This window comes from Actinia tenebrosa, unplaced genomic scaffold, assembly GCF_029948245.1.
Source record: "Actinia tenebrosa isolate PJP-AT-01 unplaced genomic scaffold, QUT_ActTen_1.0 PGA_scaffold2__45_contigs__length_23673736, whole genome shotgun sequence".
Classification (NCBI taxonomy): Eukaryota; Metazoa; Cnidaria; class Anthozoa; order Actiniaria; family Actiniidae; genus Actinia; species Actinia tenebrosa.
The window spans coordinates 23,440,046-23,463,123 of NW_028292579.1; the positions used below are offsets into that span (position 1 = coordinate 23,440,046).

General features: G+C 38.3%; 1 protein-coding gene across 3 annotated transcripts in view; it reads left to right on the forward strand.

Annotated features, from left to right (window-relative positions):
- Positions 1-20,366, forward strand: part of LOC116300429 (uncharacterized) — a 44,252-nt gene extending 23,886 nt beyond the window's left edge. For 2 of the 3 annotated variants that reach the window (XM_031709306.2, XM_031709305.2), the window contains 23 exons: positions 348-576; positions 1,147-1,242; positions 1,473-1,576; positions 2,945-3,142; positions 3,607-3,696; positions 4,128-4,236; positions 4,508-4,648; positions 5,341-5,416; positions 5,745-5,856; positions 6,492-6,547; positions 6,868-6,979; positions 7,386-7,489; positions 7,930-8,032; positions 8,917-9,070; positions 9,535-9,601; positions 10,181-10,247; positions 11,019-11,101; positions 16,314-16,440; positions 16,830-16,871; positions 17,708-17,776; positions 18,057-18,114; positions 18,541-18,575; positions 19,401-20,366. In XM_031709306.2, the coding sequence (XP_031565166.1) occupies positions 348-576; positions 1,147-1,242; positions 1,473-1,576; positions 2,945-3,142; positions 3,607-3,696; positions 4,128-4,236; positions 4,508-4,648; positions 5,341-5,416; positions 5,745-5,856; positions 6,492-6,547; positions 6,868-6,979; positions 7,386-7,489; positions 7,930-8,032; positions 8,917-9,070; positions 9,535-9,601; positions 10,181-10,247; positions 11,019-11,101; positions 16,314-16,440; positions 16,830-16,871; positions 17,708-17,776; positions 18,057-18,114; positions 18,541-18,575; positions 19,401-19,421 (2,253 nt within the window). In that variant the 3' untranslated portion in view covers positions 19,422-20,366. Of the gene's footprint in view, positions 1-347; positions 577-1,146; positions 1,243-1,472; positions 1,577-2,944; positions 3,143-3,606; positions 3,697-4,127; positions 4,237-4,507; positions 4,649-5,340; positions 5,417-5,744; positions 5,857-6,491; positions 6,548-6,867; positions 6,980-7,385; positions 7,490-7,929; positions 8,033-8,916; positions 9,071-9,534; positions 9,602-10,180; positions 10,248-11,018; positions 11,102-16,313; positions 16,441-16,829; positions 16,872-17,707; positions 17,777-18,056; positions 18,115-18,540; positions 18,576-19,400 lie in introns of those variants that run through there. The other variant, XR_004197602.2, reaches the window with a different exon arrangement.
- Positions 20,367-23,078: the final 2,712 nt, after the last annotated feature.

Consider the following 23,078-nt stretch of genomic DNA (forward strand, 5'->3'; position numbering starts at 1 on the left):
TTGTTATTTTACCACTTGCTATGCCGTAAAGATTTGGTTTACTGTGACCTTGACCGTGCCACGTTCGACGAATTCGATTGGTTATGCTACTCGCACTATGAGGGGAGGGGGGGAGGGGGCGTGTGATAGATTAGTACGCTATCAGGGTCAAGCGGTATAGTGGGATTCCTGATTACTTGATGCTACAAAAGAATGAAATTGTGCTTGCTGGTGAGTCTTAGTGTGGCCCCTAAATCAATTTCCATTTGGCCAGACTTCATCTTTACTTTACTATTAATTGACATAACACACACAGCATGTCTTCAGTTAAAGCCATCTCTTTCTTTTCGATTGATCTTAACGGACAGGTGATTCTTCAACCTAACAGTCGCCTAGAAGTAGACGGTTCACCTGGAGGATTAGCCAGTGCTATCAATACGGTATCAGATCGGTTTCTGCGTGCTGGCGGGGCAGGTGGAGTTGTTCAGATCGTAGCAGCTTCGGGTAATATAGAACAACCAGAGGCCATCTCGATGAAACCTGGCAGCAGTATTGGAACAAACTTAAGATCTGATCCTGGATTCCTCTTGATTAGAGGTACGTTCCATGATCGTTGTTGCAAATAAAACTTTTTGTTCTTTGTGGATAGACCGTTATACCTATGGAATATCACCTAGTCGCCCAATAAAATTGAGATTGGTTCTAAGGGAAAGTTCATTTTAGGAGTGGAGAAGAAAAGTTCTTGTTTACTGAAGCACACTGAATGAATTTTTTTTAAAGTGTGGGTTCATTGATATTTTCTTAAAATTGATATAACGTAGATCTTAAGGATAATGAACGTTTAAAAGCAGCCGGTCGCCTTAATTTACATGAGTGTGGTAGTAATGTTTCCTAATTACAGTCCGTGTTGATGTTCCAGTTCCCCTGCATCTTCTAAGATGTAGTATTTCTCAAACGAGAGATAAGTCATACATGCACAAGTCATACATGTATACGGCAAACGAGTCTGCTGTGATGGTTTGTGACAAGAAAAACGGGGTTTTAAGCACGCGAGTGATTTGCTGACGTAATTTATCGGCATGTCCTCCTATTTCCCCCGGATCTAGACCAATTAGAAACTGAGAAAATTCACAATAGTGGTAAAAACATCTGTTTTATGTGTTCTAGATTATTCTGGCAAGTTCTACAAGACTTGGAATTCAAGTTCGTCATTTCCAAATGTTGCCTATTCGTGGGGTGAAGCAACGTCACATGCTGTTAAATGTTAGTATAGACTTAAGGCGTCAGTTGCAGGGCTGAGTGCATATATATATATAGAGAGAGCTGCACTTCATAAGAATCGCTCACATATTATCATCACTATCAACACTACATGTACCATCATCCACTTTTACGATTCTTTCATGCTTAGCAGCCTCCCGCGTGCATGTACCCAAAACTCAATTAAAGCACGCTATTCAGTAACCAAACCTTTAATCTTGGCATTTTAATAGACTGCCTGCCCAATAGCCTGGGAACCCATCGAACACTGGCACTTGACCAAGATCCAATAAATAAACAAATTCGACAGATACAGCTACGAAGTTCCTGCTTAAAGGTACGAAATATGCCTAAAGAATGATACATAGTAATATTATAATAACTTTGTCCTGAAACTTTGCATGGACATTAATTAGATAATCTATACTATTAGATCCATCAAAGTCATTGGAACCCCTGATCCAACACTCGCTCTCGTTTATGAAATACTACGTGAAAAATGCAAATATGTGCGTCTCTACGAACGCCCAAAAATTGCACATGTCAACTATTCCCATCAAAATATTTCAAAATCGATCCAATAAACTTCCCTTCATATTTCATATATCCTTCAAACTACTGTTCATACATCCAAAAGCTATATTGTGTTTGACCATAGTTAGAAAGACTACAAGATACCTTGTATCTCAAAGATATCTATCAAAATGTAGTGATCCCTCGAAGATTTGTAGTAAATTTCTTAGCAAATTATTCGAAGCTCGACCCGATAGTCTCGTTTTGATGCTACGTTCATCACGATACTGCTGGTTTGTTGGGGTGGCGTGCTCAACTACGATAAGAACTATTCCTCTAGGTACTCAAAAAAAAAAAAGAGAGAGAGAGAAAATTGGTTTTAAACATGTTTCTTATTTAGTTTCCGAAAGAAATATGCCTAAGCTTTGTTAGTTCCATGCTTTTAGCTGCATGCGCAGAAAAATGCGCAGTGCAAAACAAGGGAATATATTACCTTAATGTGGCCGCAGAATTATGGTTCACGCATTCATTCAGTCCAGTAGTACATTAAGGTGATATTATACAAATCAAATGAACATTTTATTGAAAAAGCATGACAACGAACACTTTATTGCATGTTATAGAGAAGACCACACTGACAAAAAAATATCATGGTGGACCAAATATTTTCATAGTCAATAATTAACCCGAACCCGAAGGAGAAAAAAGTGGTGGTTATTGTAAACCAAATAACACATTAACTACTGAAAAAAGAAATACACAATTTGTTATAAATTATTTCTAAATAGTTTTTTAGGACTCAATATCCAACAAAAGATGAGTTTTTCTCACTATTGTAGATTTAATTTTGGTAATAAGTAAAACATATCACAAAAAATCTACAAGTTAGAGAAATTAATTTTTATTTTTTGTATCTCTTAAATTTTCTAGTTTTGTTTGCCACTCCTAGAACCATACATTGTTAGATTTCTTTGTTGATTTCGTGGCATTTGTCTAAAAGACAAGAAAAATATCATGTCTGAAATATTTACCATGTAGCCATTTCGGCAAATTGAAAAATCAACTGTATGATAAAGAAGTGATTTTAAAAAGATTACAATTAAAGATGTTTTGAATTTTGACAATTTGCTTCAAAATGCTCCCTTTTTTTGGTGTAATACCACCTTAACATACATTCTACATATTTTGACAGAACCAATCTGGTTTAATCAATCCCTTGGAGCTTGCAAACTACTTTGCAGGCTTGGTCACAGACATTTATTACGTGGTCATCAACCAATCACTTACCAGAATCCAGCTCGATGGATGTGTTGAAGCGCTGACTGAACTGAAGGATACCTACATGATCCTGGCCAATACGTCACAAGTAATCTCTCTCGGTGATAATTGGGTATGTCAGAGTTTGTTCTCCTTCTTAAAGTGCATATAAACTCCAATTTAGTACTTTTGGTATTGATTTTACAGGAAGTGAATAGTTGAATATCTTGTTAAACAGCAACACTATAACGCGCGCTCTGATTGGCTGGATATCTATTAAAAAGAAATGCATTGGACAAGTTCGCTCATTAAAAATCTATCTGTTTATATTTATATTTTATATTTTGTTATTGTTAATTTCTGATGGAAAAAACAAAAACAATATTTTAAAAGCATCATTAATTAAGTTACCGTTTACATAAAAATTTAAAACTATTTTATATATAGCTTTTTTATATAACAAGAAAATAAATTCTGAAAGCTTTGTAGGGGTATTTTTTCCAAGATTAAAATCCCTCATTTATTTGGATGCCCCGACACCCTTCCCCTCCCCCAAGAAAGAAATTATCATTTATTCCATGGTATTTTTTCCCTTAGGATTTCTGGGATTTGTTTAACAATGTTTCGCGGATAGTTGATGAGATTATTGATCCACGCAATAAACAAATATGGAACGATTCAAAACTGGTAAGAAACGTTTTTGCAAAATATGAGGGAGGAAGGAATATGAAGGGAGGCAGGATGGGAACGAAGGAGGGAGACGCAGATGCATTAGATAGATTTAAGATGAAATAAAGTATAGAGGAGAATACCTATCATTTTATGTTCCTAAAGAAGTCCTGTGTCATCAGTTAGGCTAGGAGGAAGGTAGGAAGGGAAGGATCGAAGGAATGGAGAGAAAATAAGTAGGGAGGGAGGGGGAGGGGGGGGGGGGGGGGGGGGGAGGAGGGAGCGAGAAAGATCGAGAGAAGGAAAAAGAGAGAGTTCCTCCAATTTTAAAAATACCGAGGTGTGGCTAGAAAAATGATGTTTTGTTAGTTCAAAGATGAAATAAAATAGACAACTACCTATATGATAATTTCATTTTCTTAAGGACATCTTATGTCATCAATCTTTAGATTACTATGCTTGATCTCATGGACGAAATAAGCGAAATAGCAGCAGGAAAAATATTACAATCCTCGCCGGGTATCGTTGCCAGACTCGGTTATCTAGGCACAAATATGGGTAGGTGGACATAACATTCATATAGTATTTATAGCTAGTATTGGGTAGTCTATTCGATATGTTAGTCTTTTGCAACTTAATGCTACTAAGATAAGAATTCACCGTTAACGTTGAATTATAAAATAAATGGCTACTTTCTAGGAACAGAAAATATTTTTTGCCTGCGGAGGGGCTCTGATAGCCTAACTTTTTGCAGTAATAAATAATATATATATATATATATATATATATATATATATATATATTTGAATAATTTGTTTGTTGGTTTCAGCTATTCAGATCGTAAAATATGCCCAAGCAGATTTCCAAGGCTTCTACTCAACCATAAGCACAAGACAAGTTACAGACACAACCATTCAAGACTCTGTTATCCTACGTCGTGAAACTATCGCAACACATGTTACCAATACAGGTATTATGCTTACCAGGATACAAGGTGATCATCGTTTTATGATCAAGGTTAAAACAATAAGCCTGAAGCGAGATGACGTTTTACCCCCGACTCTATAACATAATAGTTTTTAAAACTCTTTCATATTAAATTTTTTGATTCCTTAGAGAATACAGGAACAATAGTCATAATTAAAGAACAAAAACAGTGTGAAAAGGATTATGGTCTAGAGACGGGGGTAAAACGTCATCTCGCTTCAGGCTTATTGGTCACTAACTCTAACCCAATTAGCCAGGAGGGGTGGGAGTACCCCGTACCAGCCCCCTCTAAGAGTGTTTAAGGAAAGAGTCAAGGATAGTGTATTGGTAGTGCACTCGCCTCTGACCTCTGGGAATTCGGAATTGGTTCCTTTCCTGGACGCGACATCAGAAGTGAGTAAAGTTTTATAGGTCTCTCCCATGATTCGATGGTTTTCTTCGTGTCCATTTGCTAGTTTTCCTTCCTCGGCAAAAACCTAACAAGCTAAATTCCAATTTGAGTTAGCTTTGCCCTGACTTTGATCGGCCAGAGGTTGTTTCAGGGTAGCGATAACTTTGGAAGGTGTTACCTCACATATTTTTATTGAGCAATCAAACTGACGTGCCATACAAAGTTTAGGATAAAGTTTAAAAATCCATGTGTCTTTTGCTATGCCTTTGCAATTGTTTTCCTAGATAAAGTGTCAGTCGTGATAAAAGTCTACAAAGACGTTGAGGGCCTTTTTCCAAGAGATGTTGACAGCTCCATAAGGTACGAGAAAATCGAAGATCATTTATTATTTATTTTTACCTAGGGTGGGTTCCATTTAGGAAGAGTTGAATTAGGGGTAACCTTGCATGAAAGTGAAAATCTACAAAGAGTTACATTCTTTATTTGAGACGTTCCCATAAGATACGGTACTAATGATCATGAGGGAGCATTGTCAATCGAAGATGTTTATTTAGATGTGGTTGCATTTAGTGAGTGTAGATTCAGAGGTTATTCTCAACCGGCACCAGCGCGAAGAAGCGCCGTTACCTAAAAAAAGAGGAGCTTCACTGTAGATATTTTTCAATGACAGTATATTTTTTTTTACTAGTGAAGACCATATTACACAGAATATGTCTCATCTGGTAGCAATAACAATACTGATCAATAACAAGAACATTAGGATTCTATCTGCTCCAATACTTATAAACTTTGCCCTCCAGGTGAGCTAAATACATGTCTGCACTCTTAGGGTAGCTTGGTGACTGGTAACGCTTCGCCTTTCACCACTGTGGTTCCAAAGGTTCGGGTCACTGGTTTGAGCCATGCAGGCACCCCATATTTGAATTGAGTTTGTTTAATTTGGTGTTATCTCCTATGCTACGAGGGGTTTCTCCGGTTTCCTCCCGTAAAAATCAACACGTGAGTTGAGCGTTTTGTGCATAGAACATTAAATGTAGCGATAGTGTATGAGAGTGAAAAGTGTCCCCAATTAGTGCGAAAGCGCTAGAATGACTAGACACTTAAATAAAAATGTTTTTATTTTTACTACTTATGATTGATCGTCAACAATAAAGACTTATTTGTATCTCTGGTAATCTTCCTTTCCATTCCATTCCTTTCCTTTCCTTTCCTTTCCTTTCCCTTTTATCATTTCCCCCGTTTTTCCATTATTTCTTTCTTGTCCATGTCATTTATTTGCTTATCTTCTTCTTCTTTATTTTTCTTCTCCTTTCATTCTCTTCTTCTTCACATTACAAAAGAAGTCAGTATTAGCTTTTCTGGATTTCCACGACGCTGTATTGACATAAGGGGGGTATTCTATTTCGTGGTCCAAATTCACACATTTTATTTTCAGAATACCGCATTAAGAGAAAGCACTCCGCATTGTGTATACTGGAACAAGTCATCAAAGTAAGAACAAAATTTATATTTATACTGAAAATAAGTAACTAACACGGCAAAGTACACTGAGTGCTTTTGGAAACACGTAGTTAGGCTGCGTTAATAATGTATGGCAGAGGTGGGGCAGGTGAAATTTAGGGGAGATCGGAAAAAATTTTACCAGTAAAATGCGAGGGGGGGGGGGGGGGGGGGGGGGGAGGGAGGGAGGGGGATAGTTATTTTTTGGGGAACTTCAAAGGGGAAGGAGGGTCTTAAGAATATTTTGCCATTTAAAGATTTCACGAAAATTTATTTAACAACTCTGCTTTGTGGTGTATTTTTCTTTTTAGTGCTTGGAAAAAAGACGGCGTAGAGTTTATTTCATCCAATAACACGCATATTCAGTGTTCCACCATTCACCTTACGACCTTTGCTGTCCTCTTCTCAACTACCAACGTCAAGGTAAGCCCGTCATGTAGAACTTAATGCATAACTTAATGCGTAATGCGTAGTCAAGATCTCCTTTCTAATGTTTAACAGTGGGCTTGTTGCAATCAAAAGAACAGACTTTTAAGTTTTTTATATGTTTTGTGGAGCCAATTTGAGCGCTGACCATGATATTAACCATTAACAAAAATAATGAAACATCAGTTAACTGTTTTTAAAACTACTAATTTTAGCAAGGTTATTTGTCAGTTAACTACCTTATGTTAATTGTCAAGTATTTGTTAAACCCCATCCACACCTTCAAATGTTGCTCGCCTTTCTTAAATTATGTAACCAAGATGGCGTGTCAGTTTTTTTTAGTATTAACCGATATATAAGTATTAGTCCTATGTAATAAAGTAATAATGTGACTATGCTTCAGTTTCCAGACCACCACGCCTTTGCCCTCGACCTATTGACTTACATATGTTGTGGTCTATCTATTGCTGCACTGTCTATTACCTTGATTATATTTTACTCAATCGAGTAAGTTACAGTTATATTTTAAAATGATAGGCAAGGTAGTGACAGTGGATGAAGTATAATTTGATATATTGCACTTCTTTCTTTCTTTCTTTCTTTCTTTCTTTCTTTCTTTCTTTCTTTGATTCCTTCTTTCCTTATTCACTTCCCTTCCCTTCCCTTCCATCCCTCCCTACGCTACTCCCTTTCTATCCTCTCCACTCTTTTCCCCTCTTTTTGCCATTCCGTCTCGTTCTTTTATTGTCTTCCTCTTTTTTTATTTCTGCTCCCTTTCTTCCTTCCTCTCTTCTATCAGAAGATACATATATCTTAACAGACTTTGACTTACCAAAATTAATACGTCGCAAATGACCTTTATTTAGCAGACAGAATACAAGGTTGCTTAAAACAGGTATCACTTCATACCAAATATTTATCGCATGTATCCCTTATATTGTTTTCAGAGCACTCTCGTCTGATCGCCATCGCATCCATATGCACCTCTCTTTATCCATCTTGTTATCACAGCTTCTCTTCCTGATCGGTATAGATGCCACGACACACAAGGTGAGTATGAAGAGATTAGTCATCCAACAGCTAGGATAAATACGGTCCAATAAGATGACTTTAAGGCTTGTGATTTAGATTTGTTAAGGCTTATTATTTTGAATATGACCCTGGCTACGTTGTAAGACACTAGTAGTGGGCACTGAGCTATGCCCAACCTCTCTCTATCATTTCTATCTGGCTCGACTTTCATATGGTTTTCTTCCATCTCCCCCGGATTCTCTGCTAGTTGTACTCCCTCTGCAATGCACAGCGTCTGAATTTCTCTCATATCGAGCTTCGAATGCTTAGACTTGGAATAGTAATGATGAAAAGGTAAATTATACACCGTGAAAAGATGGAAAAACTTACTTAAGTAAGTTTTTTCATCTTTTCACGGTGTATAATTTACCTTTTCATCATTACTGTTTCATTAGAAACACCGACGCAGTTCACACTAGTTTTTAGCTAGTTATATCTTTTTAGACTTGGAATAAATCAGTCTATGCGCATTCGAACAAAAACTAAATGACATTTTTGGATTTGGTACGTAGTTTCAAACGATGGTAAAAAATTACGACAAAGCAAGCCCGTAGGAAACACACAAAGCTACGTCAAGAGTAGCGTAGCAGGTAGTGCACTTGCCTCTGACCTCTGGGGCCTTCAGGTTCGATTTCTGGATTAATTCGGCATTGTGCGATTTTTTCAGCATGAGCAGCACAGATACATTGCTTGGGCTGCCTGTGGTTAGGTCTTTTCCTTGATTCCAGAGCCTCAGTTTTCAGTTTCACCGTGCTTTTCGGTGTTAATATAATTTACTTCCTCGGCAAAACCTCAAAAAGTAAAATTGAAAGATTTGTTTATTTTTATATTTACTTAACGACAATAACCATCCATTTGGATAGGTTCTGTGCGGCATCGTAGCTGGGATCCTGCACTACTTGTTCCTAGCCTCATTCTCCTGGATGTGTGTTGAAGGCTTTCATTTGTACATGAAGATCGTCAGGGTCTATGGAACTGAGAGCATGAGAATGATGTATTACTATATCTTTGGATGGGGTGAGTAAATGCATGCCGGTCTTTTTTTAATTTTCGAACTGTGTATTTTACTTGTCCATTTATTCATTCATTTTTTCATTCCTTGCTTCCTTGCTTCCTTGCTTCCTTGCTTCCTTGCTTCCTTGCTTCCTTGCTTCCTTGCTTCCTTGCTTCCTTGCTTCCTTGCTTCCTTGCTTCCTTGCTTCCTTGCTTCCTTGCTTCCTTGCTTCCTTGCTTCCTTGCTTCCTTGCTTCCTTGCTTCCTTGCTTCCTTGCTTCCTTGCTTCCTTGCTTCCTTGCTTCCTTGCTTCCTTGCTTCCTTGCTTCCTTGCTTCGCTTCCTTGCTTCCTTGCTTCCTTGCTTCCTTGCTTCCTTCCTTCCTTTCCTCCATACAACTCGATTTACAGCTAATAGTTGTCTAAGCTCGTAATTATGAAAATGATATGATAAATAAATAAATGATCTAATGCTCCCAACTGTATTTAGGTTTCCCATTGATTTACGTTGGAGGCGCTGCTTCAATAAACTCATTTGGATATGGGACAAATTTAGCGTGAGCATGATTTCTCATTACATGTTATAAAGCCATGACCATTTATCATGATAATGTTTGTTTTATTCAACTAACACTCACTTTTCTCTAAGAGAAAGACCCCAATTTGAAATTGTATTAAGAATTGAAATGGTAGAAAAACATTCGAAATTTTCTTTAGACTTAATATTTCAAGTGGTGCTTTTAATGTCCTTATTTAAGTTTCTTTATCTTGCTAACACGTGAAGCGTAGTGGTGAGAGCGCTCGCCTCTCTCTGATACGGGACGGGTTCGACTCCCGGACTTAGTTGGACTTGGTGTCATATGAGAGTAGTTTTTCTGATTATACCTATTTTGGTTTGGACAGTTTTTCTCCGGGATCCCCGAATTTTCCCTCCTCAAAAATCGATTCCTCTTAAAAATAAGGATGATTTTTGAATGTTCTAAAAAGCATTAAAATAATATATCATGTTGTTCCTAATTTATTCGAGGGGTATGGGAATGTAAGATCAGAATTATGATCTTCTATTCATACTGTGTATTAATCTAATTGTGTCTTTGAAGGTTATCTCAGACTAATGGATCGACATTTTCTTGCAGGTGTTGGTTGTCACTTAAAAATAGTTTTATCTGGGTGTTCATTGGACCAGTGGTTATCGTTGCATTGGTATGGTTCATTTGAAAAACAAAAAAGTTACGAGAACCCTCACACAGCAATCTTGACACAGCAAGGAATGCGTACATGCATGCCAGGGCTGAGTTTGAGTTGACCTTAAGAAGGAATTCAAGGTTAACCAATCAGAATTGAAGATTAAATATAATATTTTGATAAGGATCTCCCATGATTCTGGCAAGAAAACCTATGAAATATGATTTTTTGTGATTTATCGTAAATGCTACTGGTGGAATACAAGTTTATTCACCACGAAAAATCTAAATTGTACTCAGCCCCGCTAGGAAAAGGCTAACCAAAACAAATTGAAGCCCTGTCGAGGAACGCAGACAACTCCGCTGGTGCTAAACCTTAGAAAGCACACCTTAACAATAATACACCACACCACTTAAAACCATTTTACCAATTCAACCCAACCCAACCCAACCCAACCCAACCCAACCCAACCCAACCCAACCCAACCCAACCCAACCCAACCCAACCCAACCCAACCCAGCCCAACCCAGCCCAACCCAGCCCAACCCAGCCCAACCCAGCCCAACCCAGCCCAACCCAGCCCAACCCAGCCCAACCCAGCCCAACCCAGCCCAACCCAGCCCAGACACGACAATATTATAGTAGCTAGCTCGCAGATTGAAATATATTTAAGCTTGTTAGGATTAACAGAGGGAAGAGAAACCGTCGAATCAGAGGGGAGAACCAACAAACTCTATCCATATGCAACTGACATGTTACTCACAAATAATCTTTATTTTAATTGTCCAGATTAACCTGATCATCTTGGTGATGGTCATCAAGGTTGTGGTTACCTCAGCTGATATGCAGAAGTCCCAACGTGCTAGGATAATGTAGGTATTGTGACTATTTATAACTACTGGATGCATTCTTAAGATATAATTGACGCCACCACATTGGTTGACAAAAAAATAGGTTGTGTTTATTTCATTTGGATATTTCTTTTGTCCTTTTAGTATCATGGGAAGGGGCGTGTTCCACCTATTCTTGGTGCTGCAGTGAGGTGATGGTGTTGAGGGGGAGGGGGGAGGGAAAGAGGGGAGTGGGCACATAACATTGAAAATGATATCAAGTCTATTCTGCTACAGAGCCTATGTTTGATACAGGTTGTGTTTGTGGCGTGTGTATGAGGTGATAGAGGAGGAGACGGGCATATAGTTTATAAAGATGATGTATAATATAATATCTGATTGCCTTATGTTGCAAGTAGTTCCTACCTTTATTAACACACCATGGAAGGATTTAGGGGTAAGCCCAAGGTGCCGCGACCCCCTTTTATTCTGGTTAGCGATAGAGTTACTTCTAACGCAGAAATTTTTTCCGCCCCTCCCACTTTGCTGCAGTTCCTGGATTTTCCCCTGCACATATTTTCCCAGTGGTGTAAAGGAGAAAGGGGGTTTGCACACTTTATTTGTGGTGTATTTGTGTTTTATTATGTACGATCGTCATATATAATTACATGTCAATCAATGCAAATCTAACATTTCCTCCCTTCTTAGTTATGAATCACTGTGATAGAAAAAATAACTCAATAATAATGTCTCTGAATGTTCATATCTATTATGACTGTCCTAATATTGTTCATACATATAACGTTTTGGTGGGCTTCTGTGCCTTGTTGGGTATCGATGTCCTTTGCCTTGTCCTTCTTGCGTCATGTTGCTCTTAGCGGGGGTAACTTTCTTGCTTGTCTGGGTTGTGCTGACTGATGGCTGTTCTACTGCTGATGGGCAGACATCTTCTGCTGGTCTTGGTTGAGGGTCGCTTTGATTTTCATCATGCTTCCTTTCTTGGATTTGGTCTGTGTGCCTTCTCCAATAACTTCCAGCTTCTGTTTTGACTTCATACATCAATGGTCCTAGTTGTGTGTTGATGGTTCCATTAACCCACTTGTCTTGTCCTCTGTAGTCTCGAACTGTCACTGGCTGTCCATCATCAAACAAGCGTATAGGTGTTTTCTTCTCAAGTGCTTTCTTCATTTGTTTCTTCTGCACTGTGCTTTTTATATCTGGCTTCATCAAATCCAGACGTGAACGTATGTTTCGACCAAGGAACATTTTGGCTGGTGTTTCGTTAGTGGTAGCATGAGGTGTGTTGCGGTACATCAGTAGGAAATTTGCTATCTTCTTGTTTAAAGAGGCTGATTCTGATTTCATTGCCTTCATACTCTGTTTGAAGGTTTGCACGAATCTTTCTGCTTGTCCATTCGTTGCAGGATGGAACGGTGCTGATCTAAAATGGTGAATCCCATTGCTCTTCATGAATGTTTGAAATTCCTCTGACGTGAATTGCGGTCCGTTGTCAGAAACGAGCTGCTGTGGTACGCCGTTTCTTGCGAATACTGAGCGTAGTACCTCAATAGTGCTTGTTGCTGTGATCGTGTTCATTGGAAACACCTCTGGCCATTTAGAGTGTGCGTCGACTATAATCAAAAACTGTTTGTTCATAAATGGTCCAGCAAAATCGATATGGATGCGTTCCCAAGGTGAACTTGGCCATTCCCAGGGGTGGATGGGTACCTTTGTTGGGTTGTTTCGTACTTTGTTACAACCAGAGCAGGTTTTGGTTATCTGTTCAATTTCGGAGTCGATTCCTGGCCACCAGATGTGACTTCTAGCGAGGGCTTTCATTTTCACTACGCCTAGGTGAGTTGAATGGATGACCTCCAATACTTGTTTCCTTAGGGTGTCTGGAATGATTACTCGTATTCCCCACATGAGACATCCCTGGTACGTTGTGATTTCATCTCGACGATTGTAGTACGCCAGTAGTAACTTGTCGTCTGGCTTAGTTGACCATCCAGACATGGTCTGTTCATAGACTCTACTTAAGATCTTGTCCCTTGTTGTCTCTCGCCTGATTGTTGCGCTTGTCACTGGTAACTGTTCAAACTGACTTAAGTGAAAAATGTCAACAGCTTCTTCCTTTTGATCCTCTGGGGTTACTTCGAACGGTAGTCTTGAAAGGGCGTCAGCGTTAGTGTGTCGCTTAGTGTTCCTATACTCTATGTCGTAAGTATAGCCTGATAGAAACATAGCGTATCGCTGTAGTCTTGTAGCTGTGGTCACTGGTATGCCTTTGGTTGGGCTGAAGATGGTTACTAGTGGTTGATGATCCGTAACCAACGTAAACTGTCTTCCGTAAAGGTAGGTGTGGAATCGTTTGATTCCAAAGATGATTGCTAATGCTTCTTTGTCAATTTGAGAGTAGTTTTTCTCTGCTTTCGTTAAGGTGCGAGAAGCGAATGCTATGGGTCTTTCTTGTCCATCGATGATATGGGACAGAACTGCGCCGACTCCATATGGTGACGCGTCGCATGCTAAGCGGATAGGCTTCTTGGAATCATGATGACACAATGCCAAATCTGACGTGACCATCTCTTTTACCTTCTCGAAGGCTTTGTCACATGCTTTCGTCCACTGCCATGCTTTACCTTGTTCCAGTAGCTGGTGGAGTGGTCTCATTACCGAGGCTAGGTCTGGTAGAAATCTGTGGTAATAATTTACGAGGCCAATGAATGCGCGAAGCTGAGTGACATTCTTTGGTGCTGGAGTATCACGCACTGCTTTAATCTTCTCCTCTGTCTTGTGTATGCCGTGCTTGTCTATCTTGTGTCCACAGTATTCGATCTTATCTTGGAAGAACTGGCATTTGTCTAGGTTGACCTTGAGTTGGTACTGTTGCAGACGGCTCAACACACTATCCAGATTGTTAAAATGTTCGGTATTGTCCTTACCAGTTATTATCATGTCATCTAGGATGCATTGGACTGATGGTATTCCTTGCAGAATCTGTTCCATAGTCCTCTGCCATATTGCTGGTCCAGACGCGATTCCAAACAACATCCGGTTGAACTGATATAGACCCTTGTGCGTATTCACAGTTAAATACTTCTTTGAGTTTTCTTCCATCTCCATGTGTAGGTAGGCTTGTCTCAAATCGATCTTTGTGAACTTTTCTCCATCTGCTAACGATGCGAACACATCTTCTATCCTGGGTAACGGGTACTGGTCCACTGCAAGCTGGGGATTAACTGTGAGCTTAAAGTCTCCGCAGATTCTTACTCTTCCGTTTTTCTTGAGTACGGGAACTATGGGTGTGGCCCATTCGCTTGTTTCCACTTTGGATATTATTCCCATTTTCTCTAGCTCGTCTAATTCTTGCTCCACCTTTGGTCTCAAGGCATATGGTAGTTGTCTGGCTTTCAGAAATACTGGTTGCGGTTCCTCTTTGAACTTTAATGTCGCCTTGATGTCCTTCACTTTTCCAATTCCTTCTTCAAAGACTGTTGGATATTTGTTTAAGATATTGTCTAGTGCGTTGTTGGTACTTGCAGGTTCCTTATTCAGTGTTAACACGTTGTTTATCTCTTTCCATTCTAACTGTATCGCTGCTAACCAATCTCGGCCAAACAGTGCTGCTGTGCCTCTCTCGACTAGATATAATTCGAGGTTTTTCTCTTGATTTTTGTACTTTACCTTGACGCGTGTGATTCCTAACGGATGAATTTTCTCTCCTGAGTAGGTTTTTAAAACAACTTTTGTGGGCTCAATTTTAGCCTTGCCGACTTGCTTCTCAAATTCATCTTTAGACATAACTGAAACTGCTGATCCTGTGTCAAGCTCCATTGATACTTTCTTTCCATTAATATTTAATGGTAGTTGAATAGGCTTAGTTTTCTTCTCTTTTATCGAATTAATGTCTAAGCTTCCTACGGGAAGTTCATTGTCGCTGTCCGACTCGTCTTCGCTATCGGCATTGTTATCGAGGGCGTGTACATTCCGGCGTGTATGGCGGCGTGTTTGTTGTCTGCGTTTAGCTAAACATGCTTTCTCGATATGTCCTTTCTTCTTGCAAAAATAACATGTAGCTTCTTTATGTTTACATGAATTAGATGAATGACCTGGTTTATCACATCTAAAACACGTATTATCTCTTGGTTTAAGCTGATTTTCGGTTGGTTTTCTAGGCTTTGCTTTAGCTATCTTGTTTACACCAACTTCTTTGTGCTTACCTTGTAATTCAATGGCGTCTTTCGCGGCCATTTCCATTGCTACGGATATTGCGATAGCTTTTTCCAATGGTAACGTAGATTCTGAAAGTAATCTTTTCTGTATTCCGGTATTACGGATTCCACATACTAATCTATCTCTGAGTGTGTCGTTCAGGTTATCGAAGTTGCAGTGAATCGCCAACTTCCTTAGTTGTGCTACATAGTCGTTTATAGTTTCTCCTTCGTCTTGCATTCTTGTATGAAATCGGAAACGTTGAGTGATTACAGACGGTTTAGGCGATAGTTGTCTCTCCAAAAGGTGTACGATGGTATTATACTCAAGCTCAGAAGGCTTTTCTGGAGCTGCTAAATTTCGTAAGAGATTATAAGTTTTACTTCCAAGTAGCGTAAGAAGCGCGGGAACTTTCTTCTCTGTTTTGATCTCGTTGACTGTAAAATATTGTTCCAAACGCTCGATGTACGCACTCCATGTTTCTGTAGCTTCGTCGAATGGTTCTATTCTTCCAATAAAGGCCATTTTTGTTTGTGAAAACCAAGGAAATCTCACATTATTTCAAGAAGAAGTCCTCCGAATTTTTACAATGTGGCCATCCTCGTCGCCAGTAATTGTGGTGTATTTGTGTTTTATTATGTACGATCGTCATATATAATTACATGTCAATCAATGCAAATCTAACATTATTGCTATCAAATTGGTTTAAATAGACATATTCACTCTCCCATTTCATTCTACATGTCATTCTCTTGAAGTTAATCTAGATTAATCCTTTAAATTTCATTAATATCAATGTATCAAGCATTACTAAAGCAACTTAAAGTAATACTCAAGGGAATGAACCGTATTCTGATACTAGTCGGATGCTCTAACTAATAAACTTATGGATACTTTATGCCGGCGAGCAAGGGTGATCCGTGAGCACCAAACTAGTGTATGGAGAGGGTTGTGGATTGGATTATTGGGCTCAGAATTTTTCTGAGTTCCCTATGTTATTTCATCATTTCATTATTTCAATTTTATTTGCTCTGTTCAGGTCAGGTGTGAAAGGTGTGTCAGTGTTGTTACCGTTGCTAGGGGTAACATGGGTGTTCGGTCTGCTGATCGTACAAGACAACTCGATTGTCTTTAAGTACATTTTCACGGTGACAAACTCACTCCAGGTACGTACTCATCAAACCTTATGGTTAGTTTTATAGTTTCTGTTATTATGGCATTTTGTACGATTATATATGTTTATTGACTATTAAACTTGCCACTAGCCAAATTTAGTACAAAACCAATGTCTCCTGTCTTCTCTTTCGCAAACTAGTGCGTCGCGATGCAAGGCCTTGACGTTAGTTAAACCTTAGTGTAAATAAACTTACAGAATGCTTCGACATAAATGACTTTATCATTGATGATGTTTCTAGTCAGTCATTGGTTTTTCAGTTGTGAATAACTTTAATGAATTACTTTTTCTTGTGTCTTTATTGTGACATGACAGGGGTTTGCCGGAACAACCAAAACTCAAATACCATATAAATTCTGGGTTTTTTCTACTTTGTTATAGGGTTTTTTCATCTTTTCATTTCACTGTGTTGGTAACAGCGAGGTCAGTATAAGTTGTGTATCACTGCTGAATAGTTTTTTTTTTAATCCCTCAATTTTCCATTTCAGTTACTTTTATTCTTTTTTCTTATTCATTTCTGAAATTTTCATTTTTGTTCCCTCTTCTTCTCCCTCTTATAATATATCTACTTTCTTTCATCTTTTCACTTCTTCCTACTTTCTTCATTCAACTGTCCATCTTTTCATTCCATCTTCTTTTCTTCATTATTTCTCTCTCTAAATTTTTTGTTTTCTCATTCTTAATTTTCCTACTTTTTTAAAAATCACTTCATTCCTTAATTCCTACGTTTGTTCGTTGCTTTCATTCCAAACTTTAATTTTTCACTTTCCAATTCATAATAATGAACTGTACCATCCCGTACCAGTACACCCAGAACTTGGTAATGCAAACTAAAACAGCTTAAAGTTCGTTATGACTTCATGGTTTCAATTACAATATATTTGTTCTACTTATCAGGTTTTACAGGTTTCATGGGTGGCGTTCGCGACTAACGCGTCGTCTTTCACCGCTGTGAGTCCATAGGGTAGGGTCGCTGTTTCGAGCCCTGCAGTCGCCAAATGTGAATTGAGTTTGTTTAATTGGGGTTCTCTCTTATGCTACGAGGGTTTTCTCCGGGTTCTCCAGTTTCCTCCCTCCGTATGTAAAAATCAACATGTGAGTTGAGCGTCGTGTGCATAGAATATTAAATGTAGTGGTAGTGCGTGTTAGCGAAAGGTTTCCCCAATTAGTGCGAAAGCGCTAGAACGACTAGACACTAAAATAAAGAGAGTTATTTAATTTAATTCATTTTTATTACATCTTGTATGTCAAATCTATAGGTGAGAGCAGCGCTAAAGAGATTTCGCGCGAGAACGTTTGATTTCAATAGTGCGGTTTTCTTGCCCTCAGTAAGTACACAAGTGTATTATATCATGTTGTCAGTACTAGTGTGAATCTTGCTCAGAGTAAGTTTCTTTGAAGACGTGAAAGTTATAACTGACCCTTTCCCAATGATGGTTTTTAAAACAGCTTGTCGCCTGCGCGCATAATAGAGTAAGGTCAGTTGAAGGGATTCATAAAACAAACATGTTTTATTGAATGTATCTGTCAAAGATTGAGGGGTCTAACATGATAAACAAGATCCGCTTTGTCTTTATTTTGAACCTAAATGTTATCATTGATTTTAAGAATGGTGACGCAGTGAGTTCTATAACAAGGAAAAGCCAAAAATACAGAACATCTAAAGGTATGTATTTGTTAGATTATAAAGGTGTTGCACGTGTGGGTTATTCTGTGATACACCACACATATCAGTACAAAATATAATGTAATTCATACAAATATTGCGTACGTGGGTTATTCTGTGATATACGCCACAAATATCGGTAACAGATACTCTTTGGGTGATTATATAAATCATACAAGTATTGCGCACATGGGTTATTCTGTGATACACCACACATATCAGTACCAGATATAATGTAATTCATTCAAATATTGCGTACGTGGGTTATTCTGTGATATACGCCACAAATATCAGTACCAGATACCCTTAGGATGATTATATAAATCATACAAGTATTTCGCACGTGGGTCATTCTGTGATATACCACACACATCAGTACCGGATACCAGGTGGTTATGATCTAGCTATGATTTTAAACCTTTTTAGAGAAAGTGGAGAAAACCAGAGTCCATCCATTAAAGGTAAGATTTCTTTGTTCTGATTTTGTGTTACGATTGTCTAAGGTTTGCGCTCGGTTGCACATGAGAAAACACATGAATATGGATACGATTCAAACAAAAAATATTATTCTGGGAATGGGAATGACACGTGGTCTGAAATGGGACAGCATTACGCTCGAGCGCTCCAGAGCCGAGGAGGTCTATAAGGCAGTCTTCCTTTACGTTGTTAGGTTAGGCGCATGATTGTGATTCTTAAACTCGGAAAGAGCTTTTAAACAGAAGCGCACGTTCGAGAAAACTTTAAATTTATTTTGCATTGCTGTCTGCTTGCTTATCCAAAAGCAAAACAGAACATTATGGGCTAGCTTAAAAAGTTATGGACAGAAGAGGAGGCGGGGTTATTGGAGAAGGGGGGAAATTGTAGAAAATGACGAAAGAGAGGCAGAGTGGCAAACAGAAAGATGGGCACAGACAGGAAGAATAAGTAGCAGTAGTGCACTCTATTTACTGGAGTCTCGGCTTCGATTCCCATCACATGTGAGTAGCTAGAGTAAGTCAGTTCTCTCCATTTAATTCGAAGTTTTTCTTCGGATTCTCTGGCTTACCTATCTCCGAAAAACCTAACAGCTACATTCCAGTTCGATTTGTGCGTTAGCCGGCCGAGCCCTGACTTAATTTGGTCAGCCGAAGTTTCAGGGTATCGATAAAATTTGAAGGTTTAAACTTGTAGAGAGAGAGAGAAAAACAATTGATGGCAAAAAGCGGAGCGCACTAAATATTTATTTCTTTGATTTTTTAATAGTTTACTTTATTGACGTTTCTGTAACTTTGTGTGTCATATCACAGAATACTTCAAACCAAAAATGAGCAAAAAAGCCTTTCATTTGTCCAAATGAAGATGAAAAGGCAAGTTCGAAATGAAACAAAAAGGCAAGAGTGGCGGCGTCACACAGATGAACCGGAGACGTCTTCGAAAGTAGAAAGTTAAGATAAGTAATAGATGATGATCTGCATGGATGGTAATAACAATAATCACCAAGGTACTGAACTAAACAACAACATCTACGGCTATTTCAAAAAAGGTTGACTGACCGACTGAGAGACCGACTGACCGATCGACCAAACGGTCAGACCATTACGAACGTTAGACTCACAATCATGATCAAACATGCCAAAGTGAACGTGCGCCTTTGCTAAATATTATCTATATAAAGATTAAATAGCTTAGGTTTGCTAAGCATTTTTACAGATACATTAAACAGTACTTAAAATCGTTTAAAGGATAAAGTGAAGTCCCGATTTTATTTGCCTACTATAAGCTAAATTTGTGATTGTAATCAGGTAAATAGGATTGTATTATGTAATGTTTAATAAACGAGCAGGAGTGTTTTATCGGGTATAAAACACGAGGCGCAGCCGAGTGGTTTTAGACCCGATAAACCACGATCTGCGAGATTATTGAACGGCTTAGAAAACTTATGATGTTTGTTCTCATTGTGTACCGATTTTTTTACGAAATGAACCAAGTTTGATAGAGAAAATCCAAGTTAAAGTTCATGCAAATGAAGACGAATCTTTATCCGATATAAAACCTCCTTCATGGTCATGATTTCTATTGTGTTTTCCTCATGAATTATTAATGAGTTTTCTAAGAATATAAAGACACCTATCTGGAAATAACTACAAATGGTGAAATCTTATGTTAAACTTATGACTCCTAAAATAATGAAAGAAATAACAGTAATAATATATATATAAACTACCCGATACCCTGAAATTGGCTAATATTTAATTTTTGCATCATTTGCTACTTTATCATACAGTTGTAAAACCAATAAAAATTCTTAAAATGAAATAAATAAGTCTGATTTTTATTAGTTATGGCCTTGAATTAACCAATACTGAACTATAAATTGAAAAACTTTGCTAGTATTTAAAAACAAAAACTGAATCGGCTTATCCGCAGCAAATATAATGGGCGTAATGTTTTTAGACCACGTTTCATCCTCTTGAGAATAAGATTCTGTTTGAGTCGTAGCCATATTAGAAAGGCTGCTTTAGGGAATGACGCGTGGTCTGAAATAGGAAAACATTATGCTCATGCTAAAAAAGCTTGTCTTAAGACGCGCATCGTGTACTATATCAAACTGTTCGAAGTTGATGCTGATCAATGGTGGTTTTATTAGAGACCTTATAGCACGACGTTCTTGCTAGGTACCACAAACTTCAAACTACAGTTCGACGTCAGGTGTTTTCCCTTTTTACGTCAAACGTTCAACATTTAGTAAGGCGTCGTGACGAACTTGTTATACTGGAAGAGCCGCCATATTGAAATCCATTGATGCTGAGTTTTCCTCTGTGTTTGCGGGCTTGTTTAAAGGCCTGGTCCATAGCAGTTAGCGGTTAGTGGAAACCTGATGCTAAAGGTATCTATTCTCAAAAGTATTTATACAGACGACGAATAGAATGTAATTTCACAATTTCTCGCTTAAATTAACCTAGATCAGCGCGGGGTGAGTTATAATGCAATAGTAATCACGTGCTGTTTAATTCACTGAGAGCAAATGAACCTTGATTCCCATGGGTCAAATATGTGGTGAAATATACTGGTGAGCAAACAAAATTTCTACGACCTGCTTCGAGAGATCGTAATTAAACTACATTTCGTAACATATTGGTTACACATCGTTTCATTCAGTTCTTTACAAATAGCTAAAAAGAATCACCAATTTAAAATAAAATAAGAAAATTTGCTTACCAGTACAGACACGTGACCGTTAATTGCAAAGGCCCTATTCTAGTTTTTCATTCCCTATGAAGGGCCGTGTTTGATTGATCGAGATGTGAGCCACACAACGACGAACACCCATGATCAAATCAAGGTAATTACCATTGATAGTCCAGATTATTTTGGAGACTAGAGAGTGTCCTCGAGGTTATCAGCTTGGGACTCATCAAATCTTCCCTTCATTCTGGAATGCAAAACAGAATATCCTATATCATACACAATAAATCTCTATCGATAGTTACACCTAGTAACTTGACATCATCTGCAAGACTGACCACCTCACTACCAATGGAAAAACAAGGTGTGTTTATGCCCTTGCTCTTGCCTAGCCACATGGTAGTACATTTATCAGGATTCATCATGAGGCCGTTGGAGCAGAACCACGAATGAGCAGTGAGAAGATCAGACTGCAGATGCCTATGTAGTAGAGAAACATCATTACTAACATCAAAGATCTGGGTATCATCAGCATATGAACTAACCTTAGACTGAAGCTCAGATAATAACAAATCATTGAGGAAAATATTGAAGAGGAGAGGGCCTAATACAGACCCTTGAGGAATTCCTCTGATAAGTGGGCTCCAATCAGAAAACTGGTCACCCAATTTAACTCTCTGAAAACGATCCGTAAGATAATTCCCTATAAGTGAACAACTATTAAAGGATAAACCATAAGCAGCAAGTTTAGCTAGAAGTAAGTCATGTGGCAAGCTGTCAAATGCCTTGGACAAATCAATACCAATAATAGATGCAAAATGCTGCTTGTCCAGACCACTCCTAAACTCTTCTAATAAATTAAGCAAAGTAGTCTCGCAGCTATAATGCTTACGATAAGCTGACAAAAACTGGGACAGCTTGTCACAAAAGAAATTATTTAACTGACCTGCAATGACTCGTTCAAAGATATTACCAAAGGCAGCTAAGGTAGTAATGGGTCGATAGTTACCCTTCGAATATTCAATGCCCTTTTTATATATAGGTGTGACCTGACCCAACTTCCAACAAGTAGGGAAAGTACATGTCATAATAGCATAATTAAATAAATTAGAGATAACTCGAGAAATAACAGGAATACTATCTTTAACTAGGCGAATAGGAATGTTATCATAACCTGACGACTTTGATGAAGAAAGAGAAAGCACTATATCAGTAATAGTAGAAGCACAAGTGGTATGAAAGCTAAACTGATTATTCTGATTATTAACTCCTAACATACAATTATTTATAGTGCAGATACTGGGATGGTTTGAAAAACCCGTACCATATACTTCATTGCTAGGCAAAGGGAAATTCTCACAAATACTAGTGAAATAATCATTAAATAATTTTGCAATAGTAGACTTATCAGTGATAAAGTCATTATTTTCTTGTAGAACAATGTCATTAGCTTGTCCTTTCTTAGAATGGAAAAGAGAACCAAAGAATTTCCAAAAATCTTTAGGCTTAGAAGAACATCGATCTGCTTTCAGATGAAAATAACTTGCAATTGACTTCCGTCTAAGTGAAGTGCACAAATTTCTTTGCTTCTTGTACAGATTCCAGTTAGTAGGGCTGGGATCACGTCTATATTTACGCCATAATCGGTTTCTGTGTCGAATAGCTTTTCGCCACTGAGGAGTCAGGTAAGGTACATGGCCACCCCTGAGATGGAACTGCTTAATTGGAGCATGAGTATCTATGACATCAGTAAATAATTTACTAAAGGCCCAGGCCTGGTCAGACACATCATCAAATAC